We start from the raw sequence: 27,196 nt of genomic DNA on the forward strand, positions 1-27,196 counted from the left end.
GTAACTACGCAGGGGCAGTAAATGCTAGACTTTATTGTAACATCTACATCCAGTGAATTATTTTCTGTTCAGTTGGATGTAGGAACCATGGCTGATTTACATTCTCCAGTCCCATCTCATGACACGAATTGAAATGCTCCCTGCAGTTGTTTAGGCTGGGACCCACTCACTTGGCAAAGACTGAAATTCAAATGTGCGATCTTTTGTAGACTGTGAATCAGCTACTCAGCTTCACAACCAGAGAACACGATGAATGCTTTCTTGAAACCTTCATCCATTTTAAATTTTATGCAAATTAAAATGTAGGTGTGGGAGGTCAATAATCTCAGTGCGAGGACATCTCTGCAGGAGTTCCTCAGGGTAGTGTCCTCGGACCAAACATCTTCAGCTGCTTCATCAATGACCTTCTCTCCATCATAAGGTCAGGAGTGGGGATGTTTGCTGATGATCACAATATTCAGCACCATTCATGACTTCTCAGATACTAAAGCAGTCCATGTCCACGTGCTGCAATACCTCAACAATATTTAGACCTGGGCTGTTAAGTGGCAAGTGACATTCATGGCACACACAACTACCAAGCAATGACCATCTTCAAGAAGAAAGAATCCCCCTGACATTCAATGGAATTTCCATCACTGAACCCCCACTGCCAACAGTTCGAAACTGAACTGGACCAGTAATATAAATGTGGCTACCAGAGCAGGTCAGAGGAGTTTTATAGAATTCTCTCCACTTGCCTGCATGAGTGCAGCTCCAACAAACCTCAAGAAGCTTGAGGCCATCCAGGACAAGGCAGCCTGCTTGATTGGCACCACATCCACCATCTTAAACATTCACTCTCTCCAGCACCAAAGTACAGTGGCAGCAGTGTGAACCATCAGTAAGATGCACTGTAGCAAATCATCAACGCTTCTTCAACAGCCCTTCTTAACTACCACCTAGAAGGACAAAGGCAGCAGATGCATGGGAACAATACCTCCAAGGGCTCCTCCAAGACATACACCATTCTGGCTTGGAACAATGGGCGAGATTCTCTGGCCTCCCCTCTGTTTTTTTCAGCGGCGGGAGGCAGTGTGCCTTCTGATGTCGGAATCTTCTGGTTCTGCTGCAGTCAGTGAGAATTCCCATTAAAGGCATTCCATGCTGTTGGGAAACCCATGGCAGGGGGTGCTCTGCCAGCAGGACTGGAGAATTCCACTGGTATGAACGGCCAGAGAATTCCGGACAATATCACCATTCCTTTTTTGCTGGGTCAATGCTGGAACTCCCTTTCTAACAGCACTGTGTATGGACCTACGCCAAATAGAATGGGTGTAGGTCCACCCATACCTGCAATAGTTGAAAAAGACATCCGACCACCTCCAGGGCATTTAGGAATGGGCAACAAATGCTAGTCTAGTCAGCAACACCTATATCCCATGAACAAATAAAAAAAAATGTAACGATTAAACCTACTGAAATAATACACAGAGTCAGCAATTAATCTATTCCATACCAACTTGGTGAGGGTCTGCTAACTTGATTTTTGGTCTGTCTTGTACAGTGAGCCCGACAAAGGAAATCAAAATTGTTTCTGCTGTACGACGGTGTAGTATGAGTAGCAGCTGTGGCAGCAGTGGTTATTACAGCAGTAGCCCCACTCCCAACAGCAGTCCGCCTGTGTTGTCCAATCCAAAGTCTGGTAAGAGCATACATCTGTGAGCACATCACATTCTTGATGGTATAGCGTGGGAAGTGCCAAAGGAGTTGCAAATCACAATCTTCGTTTGATTAGCAGCTCCAGTTCTTAAGGGGGCTGTGTGACATAGTTTATGATTTACTAATCTTGTTGGAAGTACTCACTTCAAATTTCTGTGTATCTTGTTGTGGTGAACAGATTGAAAGCACCTCTTTAAATGATGAACTTGTGTTTTTGCCTATTCTTCAATTCGGTACGAGTGTGAACTCAGTACCATTTTGCAGAATTGTACTTTTTGTGAAGACTTCGGTGGCTGTCAGTTATTAAAGCAGTGAGCACTGTCTTAAAAGAATCTGCAAGACTTTGAAAAGGGGCCTTCCATCAGATTTTTTTTTTGTTTATATCCAATTCAATCCAATCAAAGTCCAATTCAAAGTCTCAGCAAATGAGACATTCCCGATCCAAACTGATAAGATAGGGTTCTCACTTGGGCTTGATCTACATGATTCAAGCTGATTGGAGCAGGCATTACACCTTCTCCAGGGTTTGATCTCATTTGCATCTTAGCCAAAAGGCCGAGATGCCGCTTTAAAAAATTGCTTCAAATGAAGCCTTAGTGTAACCTCATGACTTCAAACAAGTGCTGCACATCGATACTACACTTGATCTTAGCCAAAAGGCCTTCCATCAGAGATGGAAAAGGACGAGTGTCTGACTAGACACACTCACTCACATCACCTAGCCAAACGAAACCAGACAATGAGAGCTACACACTTCTGGCAAAGTTTAAAAATATTTTTTTTAAAACATCAGCTTGGAAATTAATCTGGATATTTGGCACCCCATCAAATCATTCAATTAAACAACTGAAAGAAAAGTAAAAAGAGAGTGACAACGATTTCCACTATACTTGTTGCTATAGAGTCAAGTTGTATCAATCTGTTTAAAATGACCATAATTCCTCTAAATATAGACCAAACGTTTTCACTAAAATCTACAAGAGAAAGTAGATTGGAACATTCTCTTCACCATCTCAAAATGTAAAAAAATATTCAAGCTCTCCTGCTGGCTCACGCTATTGATAATAGCAACAACTGCCTGTTGCTGAACCATTTAATCTCAACATCTCACATTTGAAGATTAATTTGCTCTTTAATATGAACCTTTCCCTCCTGTTCTTCCCAAGCTGTGGCGCAGCCTTTGTTATGATTGGCCATACCATCCTCCTCCAACACCTTTCCAACTGGGTGGGACTGCCCTAATATGGTTTCATTCTTATCTAATTGTAGCCAGATAATCACTTGCAATGGCTTCTTTTCCGGCTGCTGCACCATTACCTCTGGTGTCCCACAAGGATCTATCCTTGGCCACCTCCTATCTCTCATCTACATGCAGCATCATCTGAAGGCACAGCTTTAGTTTTCACATGTGCACCAACAACACCCAGCTCTACCTCAGCACCACCTTTCTCGACGACTCCACTGTTGCTACATTATCAGACTGCTTTTCTGACATCCAGTATAGGATAAATATTGGAAGATTGAAGCCATTGTTTTTGGTCCCCACTCCAAATTCCTATTTAGCCTAGCTACCGACTCCATCCCTCTCCCTGCTAACAGTCTGAAATTTACTAAGTCTGTTTCCAACCTTGGATGTGACATTTGATCTTGAAGTGAACTTCTGACCTCATATTCACACCATTACTAAGACCACCTATTTCCACCTATATAACATTGCTCAACTTTGCCCCATCTCACTTCATCTGCTGGCGAAACTCTCATTCATGCCTTTGTTCCTGACTATTTCAATGCACTCCTGGTTAGTCTCCCACATTCTAGCCTCCGTAAACTTGAAGTCTTCAAAAACTCTACCTTAACTCACAGCAAGTTCTGGTCCCCTGTCATCCCTGTGCTCCCTAACCTGCATTGTCTCCCAGTAAAGCTCTATCTTCACTTTTTAATTCTCATCCTCGTTTCCCCTCCCTATCCATGTAATTTCCTCCAATCTCACAGCACTCCAAGATATCTGCGTTCCTCTAATTCTGGCCTCTTGTGCACTCTAAATGTATAGTTGTATAGTTGCTGCACCATTGGCGGCTGTACACTGTTCACCATTCTGCCAAGCAGACCACTTCCTGTCCTCCATCTACATGCCGAGCTGGTCTTCATGGACAGCACCATGCTACTGAACCCATGGCCCCTCCTGTGTCACCCAGGAGCAATACTGCATCTGAGACTGGAGAGTAAAGGGGTCTCCTTGCCCCTGGTGCCACATAGTACTGTCCATCGGGACAGCGCTGTGATGCAGGACTCATGTAGACACCACAACAAAGGTCTGAGGTTCGACCAGGGTTGGGAGGAGGGGGTTGGTGGGCAATTGACCTGATTACAACAAGGGGGGCATTTTGGAAAGAGGGCTGTGCAAGTCTGGGCGGGGGGGATGTTCACAATGGCAGGCAGAGGGGCAAGGAGGTGGATGAAGAAGATAAAGAATGGAAGGCAGAGGGAAGACCAAGGGGAGGAAAACTGGACCTCGACAGGGCTGCAAGAAAAGCTCCCAGACAAGAGGGTCAAAAGGATATCACATCGTTTACTGGAAGGGGATGGATGAAGATTCCAGATGTGGTGGGTAGAGGTTCAAATGGGTCATTGGTGCCTTGCAGGTGTTGGGCTTGGAGTGGGGGAGGTGTGGGGGGCAGGGTTGAATCAAGGAACAGATTTCTTCTTGAGGCCACTCGCCTTTTCCCTCTGGGTTGCTGACATCCTGCATGGTCTGGTGATGACAGGTTGGCTGCAAAGAGTGATATTAGTGTGCTGGACTGGTGTTTAAATATGGCGCCAGGACCTTTGAACCCACCAGCTGATGGTGGATAGATGCATCAGCTGCCGGCTCACCGGGGGAATCGTAGGGGAACTCACCTGTGTGTAATTAATGCAGTTTCAAGCACAGAATCTGGCAAGATCCCATCATACTTGCCAGCGGGAAAGGCATCACCAGAGCCACCCATAGCCTCACTTAGTCTCAAAATGGGAGAATTCTGCTCAATATCTCTTTATGTGACTCAGTGTCATACTTTGATGGATAATGCTCCTCTGGATTGCCTTGGGACATTTAAAATGCTGTAAAACTATTCGTTATTTTTCCCACTTTGCAGTAATACCAGCACACTGCTAAGACAAATAGTAAGAAGTTTAACAACACCAGGTTAAAGTCCAACAGGTTTATTTGGTAGCAAAAGCCACACAAGCTTTCGGAACTCTAAGCTCCTTCTTCAGGTGAGTGGGAATTCTGTTCACAAACAGAGCTTATAAAGACACAGACTCAATTTACATGAATAATGGTTGGAATGCAAATACTTACAACTAATCAAGTCTAAGAAACAAAACAATGCGAGTGGAGAGAGCATCAAGACAGGCTAAAAAGATGTGTATTGTCTCCAGACAAGACAGCCAGTGAAACTCTGCAGGTCCACGCAACTGTGGGAGTTACAAATAGTGTGACATGAACCCAATATCCCGGTTGAGGCCGTCCTCGTGTGTGCGGAACTTGGCTATCAGTTTCTGCTCAGCGACTCTGCGCTGTCGTGTGTCGCGAAGGCCGCCTTGGAGAACGCTTACCCAAATATCAGAGGCCGAATGCCCGTGACCGCTGAAGTGCTCCCCAACAGGAAGAGAACAGTCTTGTTTCACTGGCTGTCTTGTCTGGAGACAATACACATCTTTTTAGCCTGTCTTGATGCTCTCTCCACTCACATTGTTTTGTTTCTTAAAGACTTGATTAGTTGTAAGTATTCGCATTCCAACCATTATTCATGTAAATTGAGTCTGTGTCTTTATAAGCTCTGTTTGTGAACAGAATTCCCACTCACCTGAAGAAGGGGCTTAGAGCTCCGAAAGCTTGTGTGGCTTTTGCTACCAAATAAACCTGTTGGACTTTAACCTGGTGTTATTAAACTTCTTACTGTGTTTACCCCAGTCCAACACCGGCATCTCCACATCAAGACAAATAGTGACAGAAAGAGACTAATTTCCTCTCGTATTTGTGACTAAAAAGTATTCTAACTTTAAAGCATTCTAACAGTAAAAGTAGCTGAAGTGTACAGTTACAATAAATTGAATACAATGGTCCATGAATCATGTGTACATCTTCAGAATCTTGCATTTTATTTCAGTTTTGAAAAGGCCCATAACCACGGAGGAACTCCTAGCTCCTGGAGCGCCGTATATGAAGAAGACGCTTACAGTAAGTCCTGTGATTTTAACCATATACAATGCTCCATTTAACTGGAGCCGACAGTAACTAATCTAATACTGTTACTGAGCATGAAATAGTTTTACTTTATTATAATTCAACTGTGTTGCATACTTGGGATTGTTATACTTGTAGAATAAAAGGCCGAATTTACACTTGGATAGCCTATCCTTTTTAAAACCATTAAGGAGCCTCATTGAAACAGATGTATGTTTTAATTGTTGACCAAGATAGTCACTGGAAGTCCAAAGATGTGTGGGTTAGGTGGATTGGCCATGCTAAATTGCCCATTAGTGTCAGGGGTCTAGCTAGGGTAAATGCATGGGGATAGGGCCTGGATGGGATTATTGTCGGTGACAACTCGATGGGCCAAATGGCCTCCTTCTGCACTGTAGGATTCTATGATTCAATGAAAGCATTGAAAAATTAAGATTGTTTTTAAAGTACAGAAACCATGAGGGATTTGTTTTTGAAAGCAGACTTCGGATGAAGATTCAATATGCCTGTTTATTTTCAACTTTTGCTAAATTGGCTCTCTTCAGATTGTGGGCGATGCAGTCGGCTGGGGATTTGTTGTACGTGGAAACAAACCATGCCATATCCAAGCAGTGGATCCCAGTGGCCCAGCTGCTGCAGCTGGAATGAAGGTAATTTTGTATTTCTCTGACGCACATTGGATGCAAATGTTGACTCTTTCTGTCCAGTATTCGGGTGTTTAGTTCCAAGTTTGTGCTTTTTATTTAGGGATTAAGCTTCAGCTATCCTTGCGTAAGGTTTGGCATGTACGATTTTATGGGAGAACTTTAAAGGAACTGGAAACATCTGGGGTTTCACTTTCACAAGTGTTTGAAGGTGGCAGGACAAGTAAGCAAGGCCATTTTAAAGAAACATGCAGGACCCTTTGCTGCATAAATATAGCTGGAGAATCAAAAACAAGCAAATTTGCTGCAGTCAAGCAGTATTTCTTGCAGATACATGCAATTGGCCATTGTCATTGCTAATTAAAGTCTGTTTTGATTTTATTAAGAGATGCTGACTGGAACAGATTTGCTGCAGATTGACAACATTGCAATTACAATTGACTTTTCCAGAATTGCTTGATCAATTTCTGTAATCCTTATATTCAAGGGCAATTCCATCGACATTTGGATTTCATACAGAGATGTCAAGATAAATAATTGCTGGCCAAAATTCAAAATTTCCTGAGCTTTTTACTGCCAGCTGGTGTTTGGGATTAATAATTTGGCTTATTATGGTATAACAGTTCAGTTGGAAGCGATTACATCTACTTCTGTCTGAATTGAGAAAGGAGTAATGTGTAAACCATCTTCTTCATTCTTTTTTGACAAATTGTCTCCTCATTCCTGTTAAGCTGTTAACTGCATGTTGAACTATATTTTCCATGGGAACTGGTTGTGCTCTGTTATCTCGGCCTAGTGGCTTTTGTCACAGTGAACATCAGTGAGCTTTTCAACCATGAAGCTCTTGTTGGCAGCCCTGATATAGTGATGCGCCACACATATGCCCACAAGTGCCCCTTAGAACAGTTGCTGGATAATGGCCTGGCTTTTCACCCTTTCTCCTTTCTTTATTGGGTTCTTGTCTCTCTGCGCAGTCCCCATCTAAAAAGGACATTGGGTGTTTAGACCAATTATAGTGCTCATAACACCACTCAAGTCAGCACAGCAAGGATGTAATGTGGTACCTTATTCACCGTCAAAGCATTTAAGTTTACCAGCTGTTTTCTTTACTGTTATAACCTGTGATTATAGTTCTTCTCAAAATCAAATCTAAGCAACCAGTTTACAGTTTGACCTAATTCAGCAGAAGTTGAGTGGAGTGTGCAGTTCATTGAAAGCGTAGCAAACAGAATAGCTTATCCACAGTTTATATGCAAGTTTAACCCAATATTTTTCTGCATTCATCTTGGCATATTTTGACCTGTGTAGAAACTTGTCTTTCTTGCATTTTTTTTTGTCCTTTAATTTGTTTGTGGAATCTCAAGAACCTTTGCAGATAAGCTGCTGTATGGTGAATAGTGAATGGTGAAAGAAAAGGTGCCCCTCCCTCCAGCTGCACATAGCTGCATTGGCTCTATCGGGTAATTAGGGATAGGCAACAAATGCTGGCCATGTCCATGATGCTCACATCCCATGAAAGAATGAAAAATACTAAACCCTTTCTGCAAAATGTACAGCCTTTCCAGATGATCAAGGTTCACTTTCACAGTTCAAAGAGCATTGCTTTTGTGTACCCCTCAATGCACTGCACTCAGTAAACCAGGAGATACTGTTTTCATAGAATCATAGAAACCCTACAGTGCAGAAAGAGGCCATTTGGCCCATCGAGTCTGCACCGACCACAACCCTACCCAGGCCCCAGCCCCATATCCCTACATATTTACCCGCTAATCCCTCTAACCTACACATCTCAGGACTCTAAGGGGCAATTTTTAGCATGGCCAATCAACCTAACCCGCACATCTTTTATAATGTTATACCAAGTAAACTATGTGTCCCTTTTTAAGCCTGCAAAATGTGATTGTTTTTAAGCAAACCATGCATTTAAATGCCAGTTAAGAGATATTGTAGCTCCAATGCGTTATGTCGCTGAATAATTCCTTTGCTTCGTTTATACCTTTGACACTGCATATCACATACAGGCAACAAACAGTAGGCATCTTGTTGTTCCAACATAACTAGTGGATTCCACATGGCATTGGTCACAGTAAGATTAAAGTAAGGTTAATGCACTACTTTATAAAAAGATGTTATTCCATACAATGCAGAATACATTATTCTGTTGGTGAGTTGAGTCTGGGCTGCCCAAAGGTCACAAAGTGTCATTTGGTAGCTAATTGGTTAAAGACCTTTTCAAATTTAATCACGCTCATTAGTTGTGAGCCTCAGCCAAAAATTGCATAATTTTTAAGATTGTTTAACATCTATAACAAAATGAGACATTTGTACATGCTGATATGCCATTTAATATTACCTGCAGATGTCCTGTGGTGTTGCTCACCCGAATTGGAGGATATCCTTTTCCTGCCACGTTGGAAGTGTTCTGAATGTCCTGTGCCATTGCTGAGATTTGGATGGGAATGGGAAATGTGTTGGGGAGGAAATTATTATTCAAGGAGATGGCTAAGAATAAATAAGTAATACACTGGGAATGAGTGGAGAGGAAAGAAAACCAGGAAATGATGGGGGCACGAGATAAATAATGAGGGGAAGGAATAACTGGTTAGAATGAAATGAATAAATTATACTCATTACTTTCTGCTTCTTCAGAGCATCATCATTGCCGACACTGAATCAGCTTCCACATGTACTTTTGACACTAACTAACTTTCCACCACCTCTCTCAACACATCATCACCTCTGTACCATCAGATTGCTTATCCAACCTAGGTTGCTACCGGAGATGAGGGGTGTAGCTTATGAGGAGAGATTGAACAGATTGGGTTTGTACTCGTTGGAGTTTAGAAGGCTGAGGGGTGATCTTATAGAGACATATAAGATAATGAAGGGGCTGGATAGGGTAGAGGTACAGAGATTCTTTCCACTTAGAAGGGAAACCAGAACTAGAGGGCACAGCCTCAAAATAAGTGGGGGCCGGTTCAGAACAGAGTTGAGGGGGAACTTCTTCTCTCAGAGGGTAGTGAATCTCTGGAATCTTCTGCCCATTGAAGTGGTGGAGGCTACCTCGTTGAATATGTTTAAATCACGGGTAGATAGATTTCTGATCGATAAGGAAATTAAGGGATATGGGGAGCAGGCGGGTATGTGGAACTGATTCGCTTCAGATCAGCCATGATCTTGTTGAATGGCGGGGCAGGCTTGAGAGGCTAGCTGGCCTACTCCTGCTCCTATTTCTTATGTTCAACCTAGTCTTGGATGAACCTCAGTTTTCTCTAGCTAAACATTGTCTTCAGCTTCCATCACAAAGTCTGTATTCTGATTACTGACTCAGTCCCTTCCCTGGCCACTGTTGCAAGCTGCTTCAAACAGTTTAGAACTTGGGTGTCCTATTTGACGCAAGGCAGAACGTATCTTCTTCGCTAAAAAGATTGCCTATTTCAACTGCTGTAATATCCTCAATCTGCCAAAGTCCTCCTTCATACCTTTTGTTATAGGCAGCCTCAACTATTCCAGTGCTGTCATGGCAAACTTTCCATTTCACACCATCTTTACATTGAACTCATCCACTACTTTGCCTGTATCCTGTCTGGATCACCATTCAACTCCCTTAACTTTAAGGCAGTGGGGATATGAATGATTGATCCACATTCATATCCCTATTGCCTCAAAGTTAAAATTCTCATCTTGTATCTGCTGTTTTTGGTCAGTACTCATTTAGTCCGTGTGCTTCTATGAATCACCTTGTAGTGTTTTTTTATTGTTTACAAAATACAAATTGTCACAGTAACAGGGGAATAAGGACTGGCATGAAAGAAAGGATGGAACAAGAAGCAATTACCAGCCAGGCCTGATTTTTGCAGTGGACAGTTGGTATCCTGCAAGGATCAGTGAATCATACCTGTCCCAGTCTCCTCCATCACCCTAATAAAATAAAATACTGTGTTAGCTGCAAATCTGAAATGAAAACAGGAAGTTTGGAAAAACCCAGCAGGCCTGCCAGCATCTGTTGGAGAAAGAAACAGAGTTAATGTTTCAAGTCCAATATGACTCTTCATCGAGATGAAGCAGGCTGTGGGTGGGGGTAAAAGGTGCCTTGTTAACTGGCCCCCAGGCCCATTGCAAAGCTCCCTCCCCAGGTTTGATTAGAAAGTTTGTGGATAACACAAAGGTTGGTGGATTTGCGGACAGCGATGAGGACCGTTGGAGGATACAGCAGGATATAGATCGGTTGGAGACTTGGGTGGAGAGATGGCAGATGGAGGTTAATCTGGACAAATGTGAGGTAATGCATTTTGGAAGTTCTAATACAGATGGGAAATATACAGTAAATGGCAGAACCCTTAAGAGTATTGATAGGCAGAGGGATCTGGGTGTACAGGTACACAGGTCACTGAAAGTGACAACGCAGGTGGAGAAGATAATCAAGGCATATGGCAAGCTTGCCTTCATCGGCAGGTAAATTGAGTTTAAAAATTGGCAAGTCATGTTGCAGCTTTATAGAACATTAGTTAGGCCGCACTTGGAATATAGCATTCAATTCTGGTCGCCGCACTACCAGAAGAATGTGGAGGCTTTGGAGAGGATACAGAAAAGATTTACCAGGATGTTGCCTGGTATGGAGGGCATTAGCTATGAGGAGAGGTTGGAAAAACTTGGTTTGTTCTCTTTGGAATGACAGAGGTCGAGGGGCGACCTGATAGAAGTCTACAAGATTATGAAGGGCATGGACAGAGTGGATAGTCAGAAGTTTTTTCCCAGGGTGGAGGAGTCAATTACCAGGGGGCATAGATTTAAGTTGTGAAGGGCAAGGTACGAGGCAAGTTTTTTTACATGGTGGGTGCCTGGAACTCGCTGCTGGGGAAGGTAGTGGACGCATTATGATAGTCACTTTTAAGAGGCGTCCGGACAAATACATGAATAGGATGGGAATAGAGGGATATGGTCCCCAGAAGGGTAGGGGGTTTTAGTTCAGATAGACAGCATGGTCGGTGCAGGCTTGGAGGGCCAAATGGCCTGTACCAGTGCTGTAATTTTCTTTGTTCTTTGTTTCCCTCCCCTCATGGCCTCTTAAATCTCGGCCCTGGACCTCCTCGCTGACCCTCCTCCCTGACCCCCAAACACTTACAAAGTTCCAATCACTGAATGCTTCTTCAAGCCCCAAGTACGGACACACAATCATACTAATTAGGAGCAGGAGTAGGCCACTCGGTCCCTTGAGACTGCTCTGCCATTTAATAAGATTAAATGGCTGATCTGATTGCAAACTCAATCCACAGTCCCACAGATTCCCTATAACCTTTCACCCCCTTATCAATAATCTATCTACCTCTGCCTTAAAAACAATTCTGCTTCCATTGCCTTTTAAAGAAGACAATTCTAAAGACTCTCAACCCTCAGAGTAAAAAAACTTCTCCTCACTTCTGTTTTAATTGGATGGCCCCTTATTTTTAAACAGTTCAAATGCTTCCACAGGAGGAAGAACCCTCTTCACATTCAGCTTGTCAAGACCCATGGGGATCTTATATATTTCAATTAAATTGCCTCTTACTTTGAACTCCAGCGGATACAAGCCTAGCCCGTCTAACCTTTCCTCAGAAGACAACTCACCCATTCCAGCTATTAGTCTAGTAAACCTTCTCTGAACTGCTTCCAATGCATTCACATCTTGGCACTGCTGGTAGTTGAGGGGAGGAAATCCCACTTCCAGCTAATATTTGCTTTCAGCTCTATCATGGGCTGTGGGTGTTGCTAGCCAACCCAGCACTTCCCAACCCTAAATACCCTTGGAAAGGTGGTGATGTGCAACCTTCTTGAACGACTACAATCCATGTGGTGTAGGCACAGTCACAGATGGCAGATAGTCAGTTTGATTTTATTCTTTTATCACTTTTCTGTAGCGGTTTGATACAACCAAGTGACTTGCTAGGCCGTTTCAGAGGGCAGTTCGACTATATCCCAGCTATAGAGTTTGAGAGCCTGAAGTATATAACTGTCCATATTCCTGTATTAATTTGTAGTCTCCCAGGAAGTAGTCCGCATGTCTGTGTGGGTTTCCTCTGGGTGCTCCGGTTTCCTCCCACACTCCAAAGATGTGTGGGTTAAGTGGATTGGCCATGCTAAATTGCCCCTTAGTGTCAGGGGGATTATCAGGGTAAATAGGTACGGTTACGGAGATAGTGCCTGGGTGGGATTGTTGATGCAGGCCTCCTTCTGCACTGTATGGATTCTGTGATTCTAGTGTGAACATCGGATGGGGGGAAACTTGTATTGCCAAAATGATACACCTCTGAAATTTGGTGTAAATTGTGAGAGAATAAAGAGATGGTAGGGTTAGTTTACAAATTGTTGTGTCACACCTAATGTCGGAATATTTGTTAACATTATGTGTGGTAAAAGTCTTCCATTTTCTCACACTAAACATCCTTTATCTTTATCAAAATTCATATTTTTAAACTGCATATTTTAAAACAATTTCACAGTCTAACTACAAGACATATTCTGGTTCTAACCTGTGAATGATGAATACCACATGTGCTGTACGATCATAAGGTTTTGATAGAACATTGTTGTTGGAAGTTTACTTTAATGAGGGATATCAGTGTAAAATTAGAACTTGTTATCCTGTTCTTGCAAAATAAAACTTCATCAAGTATTAAACCTCACAAGGTATTGCATTGCTAACTGTTTTGTTCCCAATTTTAGGTTCGACAATTTGTCGTTTCTGTGAATGGCCTGAATGTTCTTCATGTAGACTATAGAACTGTCAGCAATCTCATTCTTACTGGCCAGCGTACCATAGTAATGGAAATCATGGAAGAGATAAATTTCTGAACAGGAAACGGTAACTCAGAAGCATGCTACCGGTCGTGCAGGGGCAGTGGGAGATAAAAGTGAAATTGGAAACACACGCCTGCCCCTTTGTATGTCAGAATAAGGGAATGTACAATATAACTCTTTGCTTCAGGAGTTACAACATTGTATACATTTTAATTTGCTTACAACTGCCTCATTATGTGAATGTTTAAAGTTTTCTTGACACTGGAACCAGGATGTGCTTTTTTGAGCTGCCAGGTATATGAATTGTGTTACGGTCAGGCATCAGACACTTGAATGCAGAAAATGACTTCTGCTGGTGCACATTTTAGTAACCTAGAAGATTAATGTCTTTAAACGGACTTTCCCATTACTACAGTGGGGTGTAGGGTTTAATTAGATGAGTTACGTTATATACATGGAAGAAATACCTCAACATTTAAAAAAAATAAATTTCTGTTAATACATTGGAAACAAAAGGAATTTGCAACTATTTGTTATTATCTGTACCCAGTACCCCAGCAGTTTTATATTCCTTCAATGAAATTATACAAATATGCAAAATATCCCAAGACATAGTTGAGAGCTTACAATTGTCATTCTTGTGGGGAGAATGGGGTCTTAGAAAGTGGTGAAATGAGTCTGCCTACGATTAGAATTACTATTGTACAATACGGTATCTGATGTAAAAGAAAGATTCTGTGTTTCTGAAAGCAAAATTTGCCGCTCAAAGTTGTAAAATGCGAGGTGAAAAATCTTCAGTCTCCAACACCTGCCAATTTGCTGCATTGAATACAATGATTAAGATGCCATTGCAACGTACTGGGGAATGGACTCAGCAAAGTTTCCTTTCTTCAGAAGCATCCGGGTCACTTTGGTGTAAATATAATCTGGGTACATTTCTCTCACCTTAAGAACAGGGTATGAAAATCAGATAATGTTAATGTACAATATTGAATGTAGAAATTAAACTCTTTTAAATATTAGTATTAAGAGCCAAATGGCATTGATCATTCCCTGCAGTGCAGAAGGAGGTCATTCAGTTTATTGAATCTGCACTGACTCTCTGAAAGAGCATCTTACCCAGGCCCACCCCACCCCGCTCACCCTATCCCTGTAACCCTGCGCATTTACCACTGCTAATCCACTTAACCTACACCTCTTTGGACACTTAAGGGGCAATTTAGCATGGCCAATCCACATCTTTGGACTGTGGGAAGAAACCAGAGCGCCCGGGGGAAATCCAAGCAGACGCTGGGAAAATGTGCAAACTCCACACGGTCACCCAAGCCGGGAATCGAACCCGGGTCCTTGGCGCTGTGAGGCAGCAGTGCTAACCACTGTGCCCCCATGCCACCATCCTGCCTCAACTTTCAATAAAGGGAACAAGGAAAAAAAGAAAACATTGTTTTGATTTTTGCCGCTGACGTTTTCATTGAAAGAATGCCAAGTGAAACTCCAGATGAAATAAATTGCGTTGTCTGCTGTGGAGTTGGCTGTAATCTCTAATCCAGATCAATTACAGAGTCTGTTATTACCTATCAGACCAACTACTGCCCTTGTCATGTAGGTCGCGGTATCACTTATCTGATCTGGTGGCTCAGATCAGGAATGAAGGAAACAATATCTAGGATGTAATCTGCATTTGAATTTACAATTTCATTTCACCATATGATTAATCATTAATTACCATTCAAACAGGTTTTAGTTCAATAGTTCAATCTCCATGTTCTACATTTTTGGTTGGGTTTTTTTGAGGCGGTTCTTGTTTTCTTCTTTGCTGTGATTTGTCAGATTTTATACCAACTAACACCTTTTGAATTTACCTGAGACTAACATTTAGTGAAGGCAGATTTCAAGCAATTGGATAAATTGATCTCATACACAGCATTAGTTGCAGCGTCAAGCTCGTGCTACATAAGAGGGGACTTGTGCTCAGCAAGAACAGACATGTGAACACTGACGTTTTCTTTGCAATCTGTGCATCTATCTACCTCGTTGACTCTGTCCAATTGGAAAGGAAAGGGAGGATAACTTTGTTACATGTTGAATTTGCATTCGAGTGGCATAGCCAAACACAAAAGGGAAAATCAAATCACCCTAGTTTGAATTGGTACTGTTGGCCACCATGCTTTGCTACTAATGTATAATATGAAATAAAATGACAAATGGATGTTCAAACTCAGCAGGCCTAACATACTCAGAGACTAATTTAACAAACAGAAGCATTCTTAGGAAATATAAAATAGTGCTACTTATGATTTGCAGTTTTAAGGCAAATGATAGACATGATTAAATATAATCTGGTACACTATGTCTAAGGTACAGCTAGTAAATTAGATGTTCCCTTTTGTTGTCCATGAGATATCAATTCAATGACTCCAATTTGTGAGTGCCATTTACAGAGTCCGATTTGAATAGTGAATCGAGTTCACTATTCAACCGCTGTCTATCTGACAAGAACTTGTGTAATATTATTTGAGAGCTTTTGTTTTTTTTAAACTAAATGAGAGGCTGGATTCATAAACCCAACATTGCCACCTTGCGTGTTTGCTCTTTGTTATTGGATTCTGACAATGTAATTCATAACTCAGTCCAGTTAGGTCTAGGCTTGGAGGACTGCATAACCGAACCTTGCCTTTTTGATGCTATTTAAATTACAGCAGCTTCAAAAATTAATCATGTAATAAGCATGGTCTACAGTGGGACATTTACAAGGATTAATGCTTCCAGGCTTTTATTTCAGGAGTTTCTATTTGGATGCAAATATTTTAAAAAATAAGTTGCCTTATGTAAAAGAACGTTTTGGTAACTTGTGTGAAGGTGAACAATTCTAAACATATGTGGAAAATGTTTACACTTCTGTTTAAATGCTTCAAATCCTTAATCAAAATATTTTGCACTGGTGCTACTAGTAAACTTTTGAAGGGTTTATTAATCAGCTTTAAGTAATCAGTCTGAATTGGGTCTCTCCATGTTTGCTCATGTCAGATCTTTTCTGGTGGGTGTAAAGCCCGAATGCAGACATTGGGAAGAGGAATTCTCCTCACAAATCCACATTTTCATTCTACCTGAGTGGATGATTGTTGGTTAGATCTCATTCCCATTGCTAAAACTATTTTTAACTTTGTTATTTCACTCATCCCATCCATATTTGCTAAAAGTAGCAAGGTTCATCTGTGCTATTTTTAAACATTTTCGTGGGTATGCCTGGAATTGACCAGAAAAATGTCCATAAAAGTTTAACCTTCATTCAGACTGGTAGTGATGACTGCGTTTTAAAAGATTGATCAGAATTTAGATACAAATTTATTTTTGTAGATGGATATGTGGCATTTTATTGGCTGATATTAACTCTACCAAGATGTATGTCATCACAAACCATTGTAAGTGAAAATGTGAAATAAACCAGTGTGTGCTAATTGAACCTTGCCTCAATGGAATGATCTATTCTTCTAACATGCCATGCGATTTCATTACATAAAATAATTGACCGTGTTAGTAATCTAAACGTAGTTCTTCAAACCTGCACTTTAATTTGAAACGGTCTTTCATTCCAACAGCCATTGGTTATATGTTGAGGTTTCTTCTAGCTTAAACACAAAGGAAAAAGATTGAATCACAGAAGAGATGTATAAGGGGCAGTTAATCAGATATTGCCTGAAGTCAAAACTTACCTCTAATGCTGTGCTTCAAAGTCCTCTGTCTTGTGCTGGGGCCTGAGGAGATTGTCCCACTGAAGGCTGCTGCTCCCATCGGGAATTGGAACATGATTTTTCAACTCTGGTAAATGAGCAAAAAATTCTCGTATATTTGGCGGCCCAAAGCTTTCTGCTGCTAGTCAGAAGTTACGGACCACTATTGCGTTAATTTCCTCTTTAACAATGCAACCCCATCTCTTTTTCTTTTTGTCTATCCTTCCAAAATGCAGAATATCCCTGGATATTCAGTTCCCATCCCTGGTCACACTGCAGCCATATCTCAGTAATCCCGACGATATCGTATTCATTTTTGTGCAATTAATTAATCCACTTTATTGTGAATGTTCTATGCAATAATGCACAAAGCCTTAAGGTTTGTCTTTTTAACATTCCCATTATTTTGCATTGTGGCCATGTTTGATTCTGGCCTTTGATTTCTCTGCCTATCACTTTTCTTATTCCCCTTTCTATCTTTGGCTTTTGTTTTTGATTCCCCCTCCTCCAACTCCTTGCATAGTTCCAATCCCCCTGCCATTTTGTACTCAGATCCTGCGCGGATCAGCTGGCGGAGATATTCACAGACATCTTCAACTCTCCTTACAACAATCTGAAGTCCCTATCTGCTTCAAGAAGATGACCATCATTCCGGTACCTAAGAAAAACCAAGCAACGTGCCTTAATGACTATCGGCCGATGGCTCTGACATCCATCATTATGAAGTGCTTCGAAAGGTTAGTCATGGCACGAATCAATTCCAGCCTCCCGGACTACCTGGATCCACTCTAGTTTGCCTACTGCCGCAACAGGTCCACAGCAGATGCCATTTCCCTGGCCCTGCACTCAACCCTGGAACACTTAGATAACAAGCACACCTATGTCCAACTCCTATTTATTGACTACAGTGCAGCCTTCAACACTATTATTCCCAGGAAACTCATCTCCAAACTCCATGGCCTGGGCCTCGGCACCTCCCTCTGCAACTGGATCCTGAACTTCCTAACTCACAGACCACAATCAGTAAGGATAGGCAACAACACCTTCTCCATGATCATTCTCAACACCAATGCCTCACAAGGCTGCGTTCTCAGCCCCCTACTGTACTTGTACACCTATGCACCTGTGGGGCCAAATTCCCCTCCAATTCGATTTTCAAGTTTGCTGACGGTGGGTTGGATCTCAAACAATGACGAGACAGAATACAGGAATGAGATAGAGAATCTGGTGAACTGGTGTGGCAACAATAATCTCTCCCTCGATGTCAACAAAACGAAGGAGATTGTCATAGATTTCAGGAAACATAAAGGAGAACATGCCCCTATCTACATCAATGGGGACGAAGTAGAAAGGGTCAAGAGCTTCAGGTTTTCAGGTACCAGATCATCAACAATCTGTCCTGGTCCCCCCCATGCTGACACTATAGTTAAGAAAGCCCACCAACGCCTCTACTTTCTCAGAAAACTAAGGAAATTTGGCATGTCAGCTACGACTCTCACCAACTTTTACAGATGCACCATAGAAAGCATTCTTTCTGGTTGTATCACAGCTTGGTATGGCTCCTGCTCTGCCCAAAACTGCAAGGAACTACAAAAAGTCATGAATGTAGCCCAATCCATCGCGCAAACCAGCCTCCCATCCATTGACTCTGTCTACACTTCCCGCTGCCTCAACAAAGCAGCCAGCATAATTAAGGACCCCACGCACCCCGGACATTCTCTCTTCCATCTTCTTCCTTTGGGAAAAAGATACAAAAGTCTGAGGTCATGTACCAACCGACTCAAGAACAGATTCTTCCCTGCTGCTGTCAGACTTTTGAATGGACTTATCTTGCATTAAGTTGATCTTTCTCTACACCCTAGCTATAACTGTAACACTACATTCTGCACTCTCTCGTTTCCTTCTCTATGAATGGTATGTTTGCCTGTATAGCACGTAAGAAACAATACTTTTCACTGTATGTTAATACATGTGACAATAAATCAAATCAAATCAGTTTAAACCCTCCCCAACCACTCTAGCAAATACTCCCCTAGGACATCAGTCCTGGCCCTGCCCAAGTGTAACCTGTCCAGTTTGTACTGGTCCCAATGCCCCAGGAATCTGAAACCCTCCCCTTCCCACCATCTTTTCCACCACGCATTCACCTGATAGATAAGAACATAAGAAATAGGAGCAGGAGTAGGCCATCTAGCCCCTCGAGCCTGCCCCGCCATTCAATAAGATCATGGCTGATCTGAAGTGGATCAGTTCCACTTACCCGCCTGATCCCTATAACCCCTAATTCCCTTACCGATCAGGAATCCATCTATCCGTGATTTAAACATATTCAACGAGGTAGCCTCCACCACTTCAGTGGGCAGAGAATTCCAGAGATTCACCACCCTCTGAGAGAAGAAGTTCCTCCTCAACTCTGTCCTAAACTGACCCCCCTTTATTTTGGGGCTGTGCCCTCTAGTTCCAGCTTCCTTTCTAAGTGGAAAGAATCTGTCCACCTCTACCCTATCCAGCCCCTTCATTATCTTATAGGTCTCTATAAGTTCCCCCCATAGCCTTCTAAATTCCAAAGAGTACAAACCCAATCTGCTCAGTCTCTCCTCATAATCAATACCCCTCACCTCTGGTATCAACCTGGTGAACCTTCTCTGCACTCCCTCCAAGGCCAATATATCCTTCCGCAAATAAGGGGACCAATACTGCACACAGTATTCCAGCTGCGGCCTCACCAATGCCCTGTACAGATGCAGCAAGACATCTCTGCTTTTATATTCTATCCCCCTCGCAATATAGGCCAACATCCCATTTGCCTTCTTGGTCACCTGTTGCACCTGCAGACTGGGTTTTTGCGTCTCATGCACAAGGACCCCCAGGTCCCTGTGCACAGCAGCATGTTGTAATTTTTTTCCATTTAGATAATAATCCAGTTTGCTATTATTTCCTCCAAAGTGAATAACCTCGCATTTGTTAACGTTATACTCCATCTGCCAGATCCTCGCCCACTCACTCAGCCTGTCCAAATCTCTCTGCAGACCTTCTATGCCCTCCACATGATTCACTTTTCCACTTATCTTTGTGTCATCTGCAAACTTTGTTACCCTACACTCAGTCCCCTCCTCCAGATCGTCTATATAAATGGTAAATAGTTGAGGCCCCAATACCGATCCCTGCGGCACGCCACTAGTTACCATCCGCCAACCAGAAAAGCACCCATTTATTCTGCTGTTTCTGCTCTGACTAGCACAGGGCACTGCTAGTAATCCTGAGATAACTACCTTTGAGGTCCTATTTTTCAACCTGCTTCCTAACTCGCTATATTCTGCTTTTAGGATCTCATTCCTTTTTTAACCTGTTGTTTGTACCAATGTGTTCCACGACCTCTGGCTGTTCACCCTCCTCCTCCAGAATGTCCTCGAGTCACTCTGAGACATCCTTGACCCTAGCACCACGGAGGCAACATACCATCCTGGCACCTCGTTTGTGGCCACAGAAATGCCTATCTATTCTCCTTACAATTGAATGCCCTATAATTATTGCATTCCCACATTTTTCACTCCTCCCCTTGGCAGCAGAGTCAACTGTAGTGCAACAAATTTGGCTGCTGCTGCTAGATGTTACTAGTGGAGTGCTACAGGGATTAGTGCTGGTGCCTCAAATATTTACAATCTATGTCAATAACTTGGATGATGACACTGAATGTATGGTTGCTAAATTTGCTGATGACACAAAGATAGGTAGGAGAATAAGTTGTGAAGTGGACATCTGCAAAGGGATATAGGTAGGTTAAATGAGTGGCAAAAAATTGGCAGATTGAGTATTATATGGGAAAATGTGAATTGTGCCCAATTCAGCAGGAAGAATAGAAAAGAAGTCTATTGTTTAGATGGAAAGAGATTACGGAATTCTGCAGTGCAGAGGGATCTGGGTATCCTCGTACATGAAATGCAAGAAGTTAGCATGCATATACAACTAGAGCCAAGAAGGCAAATGGGATATTGTTGTTTATTGCAAGGGAAATGGAATATATAAGTAGTGAAGTTTTGCTACAGTTATATCTGGCGCAGTGAGACCACATTTGGAGTACTATGTATAGTTTTGGTCTCCTTACTTAAGAAAGGAAATAATTGCATTAGAAGCAATTCAGTGTAGGTTCACCCAACTGATTCCTGGGATGAAGGGGTTATCATATGAAACAAGTTTGGCCTGTATCCATTGGAGATTGGAAGAATGAGGTAATCTAATAGAAATATATCACCTCCTGAGGCGACTTGACAGGATAAATGCTGAAGGGATGTTTCCCCCCGAAAGATGTGCAGGTTAGGTGAATTGGCCATACCAAATTGCCCTTTACTGTCCCAAGATGTATAGGTTAGGGGGATTAGTGGGGTAAATACTTCGGGTTATGGGGAACAGGTCTGGGTGGGATTTCCCCTTAGTGTCGGGGGATTACGTGGGGCTTCAAGGAAAAGGCTGGGTGGGATTGTTGTCAGTGGGCTCGATGGGCCGAATGGCCTCCTTCAGCGCTGTAGGGATTCTATGATTCTTATGGGAAAGACCAGAACTAGGGGATGTTGTTTAAAAAGACGTTCTAAGATGGAGATGAGAATTTGTTTCTCTCATGAGATCGTTAGTCTCTGGAATTCCCTTCCCCAGAGAGCAACGGAGGCTGGCTCATTTAATATTTTTAAGGCTGAGTTAGATAGATCCTTGATTGACAAGGGAGTCAAAGGTTATAGGAGGAAGGCAGGAAAATAAAGTTCAGGCCTCAGTAAGATCAGCAGTGATCTTACCAACTGGGGGATCAGGCTTGAGAGGCCCAATGGCCCACTCCTGCCCCTAAACATATGGAGGCTTATATTTGAATTAAATTTAGGACTAAAAAATTGGAATTAAGCAAATGATTACAGCATAGAAAGATGGTAATTTAATGCTAAAAGTTAAATTAACTGGCAATTCCCATTACATTTTCATCTTGAATTAAAATAAGCATTCCTTAAAATGAATGCGGGTTAAAAATTGATTGATTTGCATTATTTTTGGGTGAAAGATGTTATTTTTGAGGTGAGGCTGTTGGTTTTGCATTGTTGTCAACTGATTGGCTCTTGAGTAAACAGCGGATGGGGACAAGGGAAATTTTAACTTCTGCCCAAAATGGACAATACATTGATGGAGTGACCATGCTCCCGGCCCTGGGCCAGAGTCAGGAGCCCCGCACCGTTCGAGTACAGTTGATGAGCTACATGTGCTAAGTCGCTGCTCTGCTGCACCAGGCCAGTTGAAAGGAAGACAGGCAATCTGACTCTGAGTCAGCCAGCAGGTTCGATCGTGCGGGGGGTTTGGGGGCAGCCCTGGTATAATGTTTGGATTCAGGTGGACATTCCTGCTCCCTCCTGGCCCACAAAAATGGAAAAGATTTAGCACCCATTTGTGAAGCAGTCACCAGCAGTCCCTTTAAGGATCTTGGTTAGGCTGTCCACAGCCTGTTACAATTGGCATGGCATACCCGGTACACAATCCACTTATTGGTCATTCAAATTGCAACTTTCTTTTGGGGAGGGGAAGGGGAGAGAGGGTGATGGGTAAGTGAGGTGAGAGGGGTCCAAATCAGATTAGGACTCCAATTTGCGTGTTTAAACAAACCCTGCCTGAAAGAGGTGGGTTGGCTGCTACCATAGGGGGAGGTGCTGGCATAATGGAATTGTCACTGGATTAGTGAACCAGAGACCCAGGGGTATGCTCTGGGAACCCAGGTTCAAATCCCACCAGAGTGGATGGTGAAATTTGAATTCAATAAAAATCTAGAATTAAAAGTCTAATGATGACCATCATTGATTGTGGCTAAAAACCCATCTGGTTCACTAATGTCCTTTAGGGAAGGAAATCTGCCATCCTTATTGGTCTGGCCTACATATGACTCTTGATCAATAGCAATGTGGTTGACTTTGAAATGGCCTAGCAAGCCACTCAGTTCAATGGCAATTAGGGATGGGCAATAAATGCCGGTCCAGCCAGTGATGCCCACATCTAATGAATAAAAAGAAAACCTACACCAAGGGCCACCGGACACTGCATCGAAGCAGTCCGAGTAGAACTGAGAATTTGATTTGAAGAAAAGATTTAAAATTATTTTTCTATTGCTTCATAGGGTGTAGTGAGGTCAAGGTTCCTGCCTGACACCAACCCCAGCACCAGTCCAAAACCGTCTGGAATTTCCTCAGCTGTCTTCCTAATTTTCAGGTGGGAAACAGACAGGCGAGAGTTGGAAAACACATTTCCTGCTGTTGAGTTGCGTCTCCAAATTACCTTTGGCTGATTCTCACTCCACAAAAAATAATACTTTGCATCTTCCGCACATTCCACAGATGTTGTGCAAAGCTATTTTAGTAGTTGCCAGGAAACAGTGTGAACAAGGGTTGGCAGTTCTGCAAACCAGAGGCCGGCAGTGCAACGAATCAAATACACAGCTGAAAGTAGAGAAATAAAGAGCAAAGCAAATTTGAGTGTCTGATTTGGCAATAACAGCAGAAAGAAACATAATATATGTTGATAACGAGACCACTGAATGTGAGAAAAATTTAAAAACCAAAGATAGAGGGAAAGAAAATCCTAATTAACATTCATGTCTATCTCGCAGATCAGAATCAATACCTCTTGTGAATTTGCTAGTCTGAAACTAGTTGTCATGCTGACCCTACACTGACTCAACGTGAACTGTCAATGTTTTTCTGCAGATATAAGAGTGCATTTACAAACTTGCATCTGCTTCTGATTGTCAAAATTTGCCAAAACAATATAATGAGTTAATTTAGAGAATGGGTCCATAAAGGGACATCGTACAAGGTTTACATTGGAGATTGATGTTCAATTTCAGCTTTGTATATTGTCTTTGTATACTGGCTTTGTATATTCAGCTTTCTGCATTCTTTGTCCAAGACAAATTTCAGAATATTGAATGTTCTTTTTCATATATTACATTATTCATTAAGGAACTCCTCTGATGCAGTCACAGTAGGTCAAGAGCTTCTAAATCTGAGTTTGGTTTTAAAAAAACAAAGATCCATTAAAAATTGAGTGCTGCTTATACTTCTTCATAGTTGATGCAGTAAGGCCTTTAAATCAAGCAAGAACTGTACAAGCAGGATTAGGATTTGCTTTAAACTGAAATGAGATTATAGGAGCTAATTTCAGGTGTTTGCTTTCCTTTTGCTTATATATAGCTCGCGGATTTGTACAGTGATTAGCAATAATGAAGTGGTTAGTTATTCTCAGGATGCTGTCGGAGTTCAGGGAACAGTTTGGCATTTATTGGAAGTGCAGAGTTAGTGATTCATGACTGTTGACTTCCTTTCTTTTGCCACATTATGAAATGAGATAGCCCATACAGTCTTGAGGCAGGAAGTGGGATAGTAGGACAGGGCGTTAGCCAAGTTTGCAGCTGGTGCTTTGGAAGGAATGATCTCATTCCTGAGAGTTTTGGGTTTTTTAATTCTTTCATGGGAATGTGGGTGTTGCTGGCAAGGTTGCCCATCCCTAATTGCCCTTGAAATGAACAGCATGTTGGACCATTTAAGAATAGATAAGTGTTTGATGGCTGACACAGACACGATGGGTTGAAGGGCCTCTTGCTGTGCTGTACGACTCTATGGGTGGGATTTTTCAGCCACGCTTGCCCCAAGAATGGAAAATCCCACTCAAGGTCAACAAACCTTTGCACGGTCCTGTCCCGCCCGTCACGGAAATTGTAATGGGAAAATTCCACCCTATGATTATGAATTCATCACATTGCTGTGGATCTGGAGTTACATTTAGGCCAGACCAGGAAAGGACAGCAGATTTACCTCACTGAAGGGCATTACTCACCAGGTGGGTTCTCATGACAGTCAATGATAGATTCATGGTCACCATTAGAGAGACTGGACGGGATTTGCTGCGTGACCCTGTGGTGTGTTTCGCAGAGGTGGCCTACCATTGGCTGGCAGCAGGATCTACTGATCCCCCTATCGCAATGGGCTTTCCTGTTGTATGCAGCCCCCGTCGGCAGGACCAGAAAATCCCTCGGCGTGAATGGCCATAAAATCCCAGCCAGTGTCTTTCAATTTCATTAACTGAATGTAATTCCAGCAAACACCATGGTGGCATTTGAATCCATGTCTTCGGAGCCTTAGCCTGGGCCTCTGGATTACTAGCCCAGTAACATTACTACTCCCTACCATCTGCCCCTAATGCAATAAAACTTGTCCTGCCACAATGAATCAATGTGCATCATTAAAGGCCTAAAAGCATTTTGAACTTTTCTTCGCAATCCAGGAGATTGATGAAGATTGTTTCTCTGGCTGAAATTAGAGTTTAATTATTTTTATTTCTCGGTATGCCCACTGCTTCAAGATTTGGTCTTAATTTGATGAATTAATTATATTTGTAACCATGTTTGGTTTGTCAAATCTAAATGTTCTGACACTATTTTACTTCATGAACCGCATGAAGAAATAAGCATTTTTTTGTGTATGACTCTCATCACAGACACAATTCCTCGCTTAACGGCAATTTTCAACAGATGAGAGGATTTAAATGTTGTGATTTTATAATACACCTTCCCACACCAGCCAATGGTTTAGCAGTGTTGCCTGCACTTTAATGTCTATGAGTAGAAATCTTTGTTGGTATTAATTTCAGCACCCAACACCAGCGCTTACTCCAGAACGCCACAGACATTGTTTGGCTGCGTGTGTTGACTTTTGAGGACTGAAGACTAACAATATGGGACAGAAATCAAATGTAGCTGCATTTACGCCAATGTTTTATTTGCTAATGGTCAATGGCTCGGCCAGGTTTGCTGACAAAATCCACTCTTTCCTCCAGTCCAGGTGGCACAGTGGTTAGCAATGCTGCCTCACAGCGCCAGGGACCCGGCATCAATTCTGGACCTGAGTGACTATATTGAGTTTGCACCTTCTCCCCATGTCTGCATGGGTTTCCTCCAAGTGCTCCGGTTTCCTCCCGCACTCCAAAGTGAGCAGGTTAGCTGGATTGGCCATGCTAAATTGCCCTTTAGTGTCCCAAGATGTGCAGATCAGGTGGATTAGCCATGGTAAATGTGTAGTTTATAGTTCCTACTGCACAATAGGAATTCTATGGATTTCTCCCTAATCCAACAGTTAATGCATCTGAACAGGCCCGAATCTAAAGTCATCGCTGCTCCCAGTCCTTTAGCTGAGGTCTTAGTCTCTTTACTGTTTGTAAGAACACTCAAAAGTGTTGATTGAAACCAAGGTACAATTCCACAGGGGCTGAAAAATTAAAAATACTTCATCCAAAGCATTCTACTTGTATGTGCCCTGGATGGTGATAGTGTTGGCAAACTATTTGAGGGGTGGGGGGAGGCAGGAGGGAAATTATTTAAATCGTTAAAAAAAATGCAGCATGCTGCTGTGCCGAGGGACCTGGGTGTCCTTGTGCAAGAATCACAAAAGGTTAGTTTGCAGGTGCAGCAGGTAATTAAGAAGGCAAATGGAATTTTGTCCTTCACTGCTAAAGGGATGGAGTTTAAAAACAGCGAGGTTATGTTGCAGCTGTATAAGGTGCTGGTGAGGCCACACCTGGAGTACTGTGTACAGTTTTGGTCTCCTTACTTGAGAAAGGATATACTGGCACTGGAGGGGGTGCAGAGGAGATTCACTAGGTTGATTCTGGAGTTGAGAGAGTTGGCTTATGAGGAGAGACTGAGTAAACTGGGACTATACTCATTGGAATTTAGAAGAATGGGGGGAATCTTATAGAAACATATAAAATAATGAAGGGAATAGATAAGATAGAACAAAGAAAATTACAGCACACGAACAGGTTCTTCGGCCCTCCAAGCCTGCACCAACCATCCTGCCCAACTGAACTAAAACCCCCTACTCTTCCAGGGATCATATTCCTCTATTCCCATCCCATTCATGTATTTGTCAAAGACGCCTCTTAAAAGTCACTATCATATCTGTTTCCACTACCTCCCCCGGCAGCGAGTTCCAGATAGAAACAGGGAGGTTGTTTCCACTGGCGGGTGAAACCAGAACTAGGGGATATAGCCTCAAAATAAGGTGGAGCAGATTTAGGACTGAGTTGAGGAGGAACTT

General features: G+C 42.4%; 1 protein-coding gene across 5 annotated transcripts in view; it reads left to right on the forward strand.

Annotated features, from left to right (window-relative positions):
* Positions 1-16,819, forward strand: part of deptor (DEP domain containing MTOR-interacting protein) — a 77,503-nt gene extending 60,684 nt beyond the window's left edge. For all 5 annotated transcript variants that reach the window (XM_078216515.1, XM_078216518.1, XM_078216516.1 and 2 more), the window contains 4 exons: positions 1,547-1,684; positions 5,853-5,923; positions 6,475-6,579; positions 13,276-16,819. In XM_078216515.1, coding sequence (XP_078072641.1) covers positions 1,547-1,684; positions 5,853-5,923; positions 6,475-6,579; positions 13,276-13,404 — 443 coding nt within the window. In that variant the 3' untranslated portion in view covers positions 13,405-16,819. The remainder of the gene's footprint in view (positions 1-1,546; positions 1,685-5,852; positions 5,924-6,474; positions 6,580-13,275) is intronic.
* Positions 16,820-27,196: the final 10,377 nt, after the last annotated feature.

This window comes from Mustelus asterias, chromosome 7, assembly GCF_964213995.1.
Source record: "Mustelus asterias chromosome 7, sMusAst1.hap1.1, whole genome shotgun sequence".
Taxonomy (NCBI): Eukaryota; Metazoa; Chordata; class Chondrichthyes; order Carcharhiniformes; family Triakidae; genus Mustelus; species Mustelus asterias.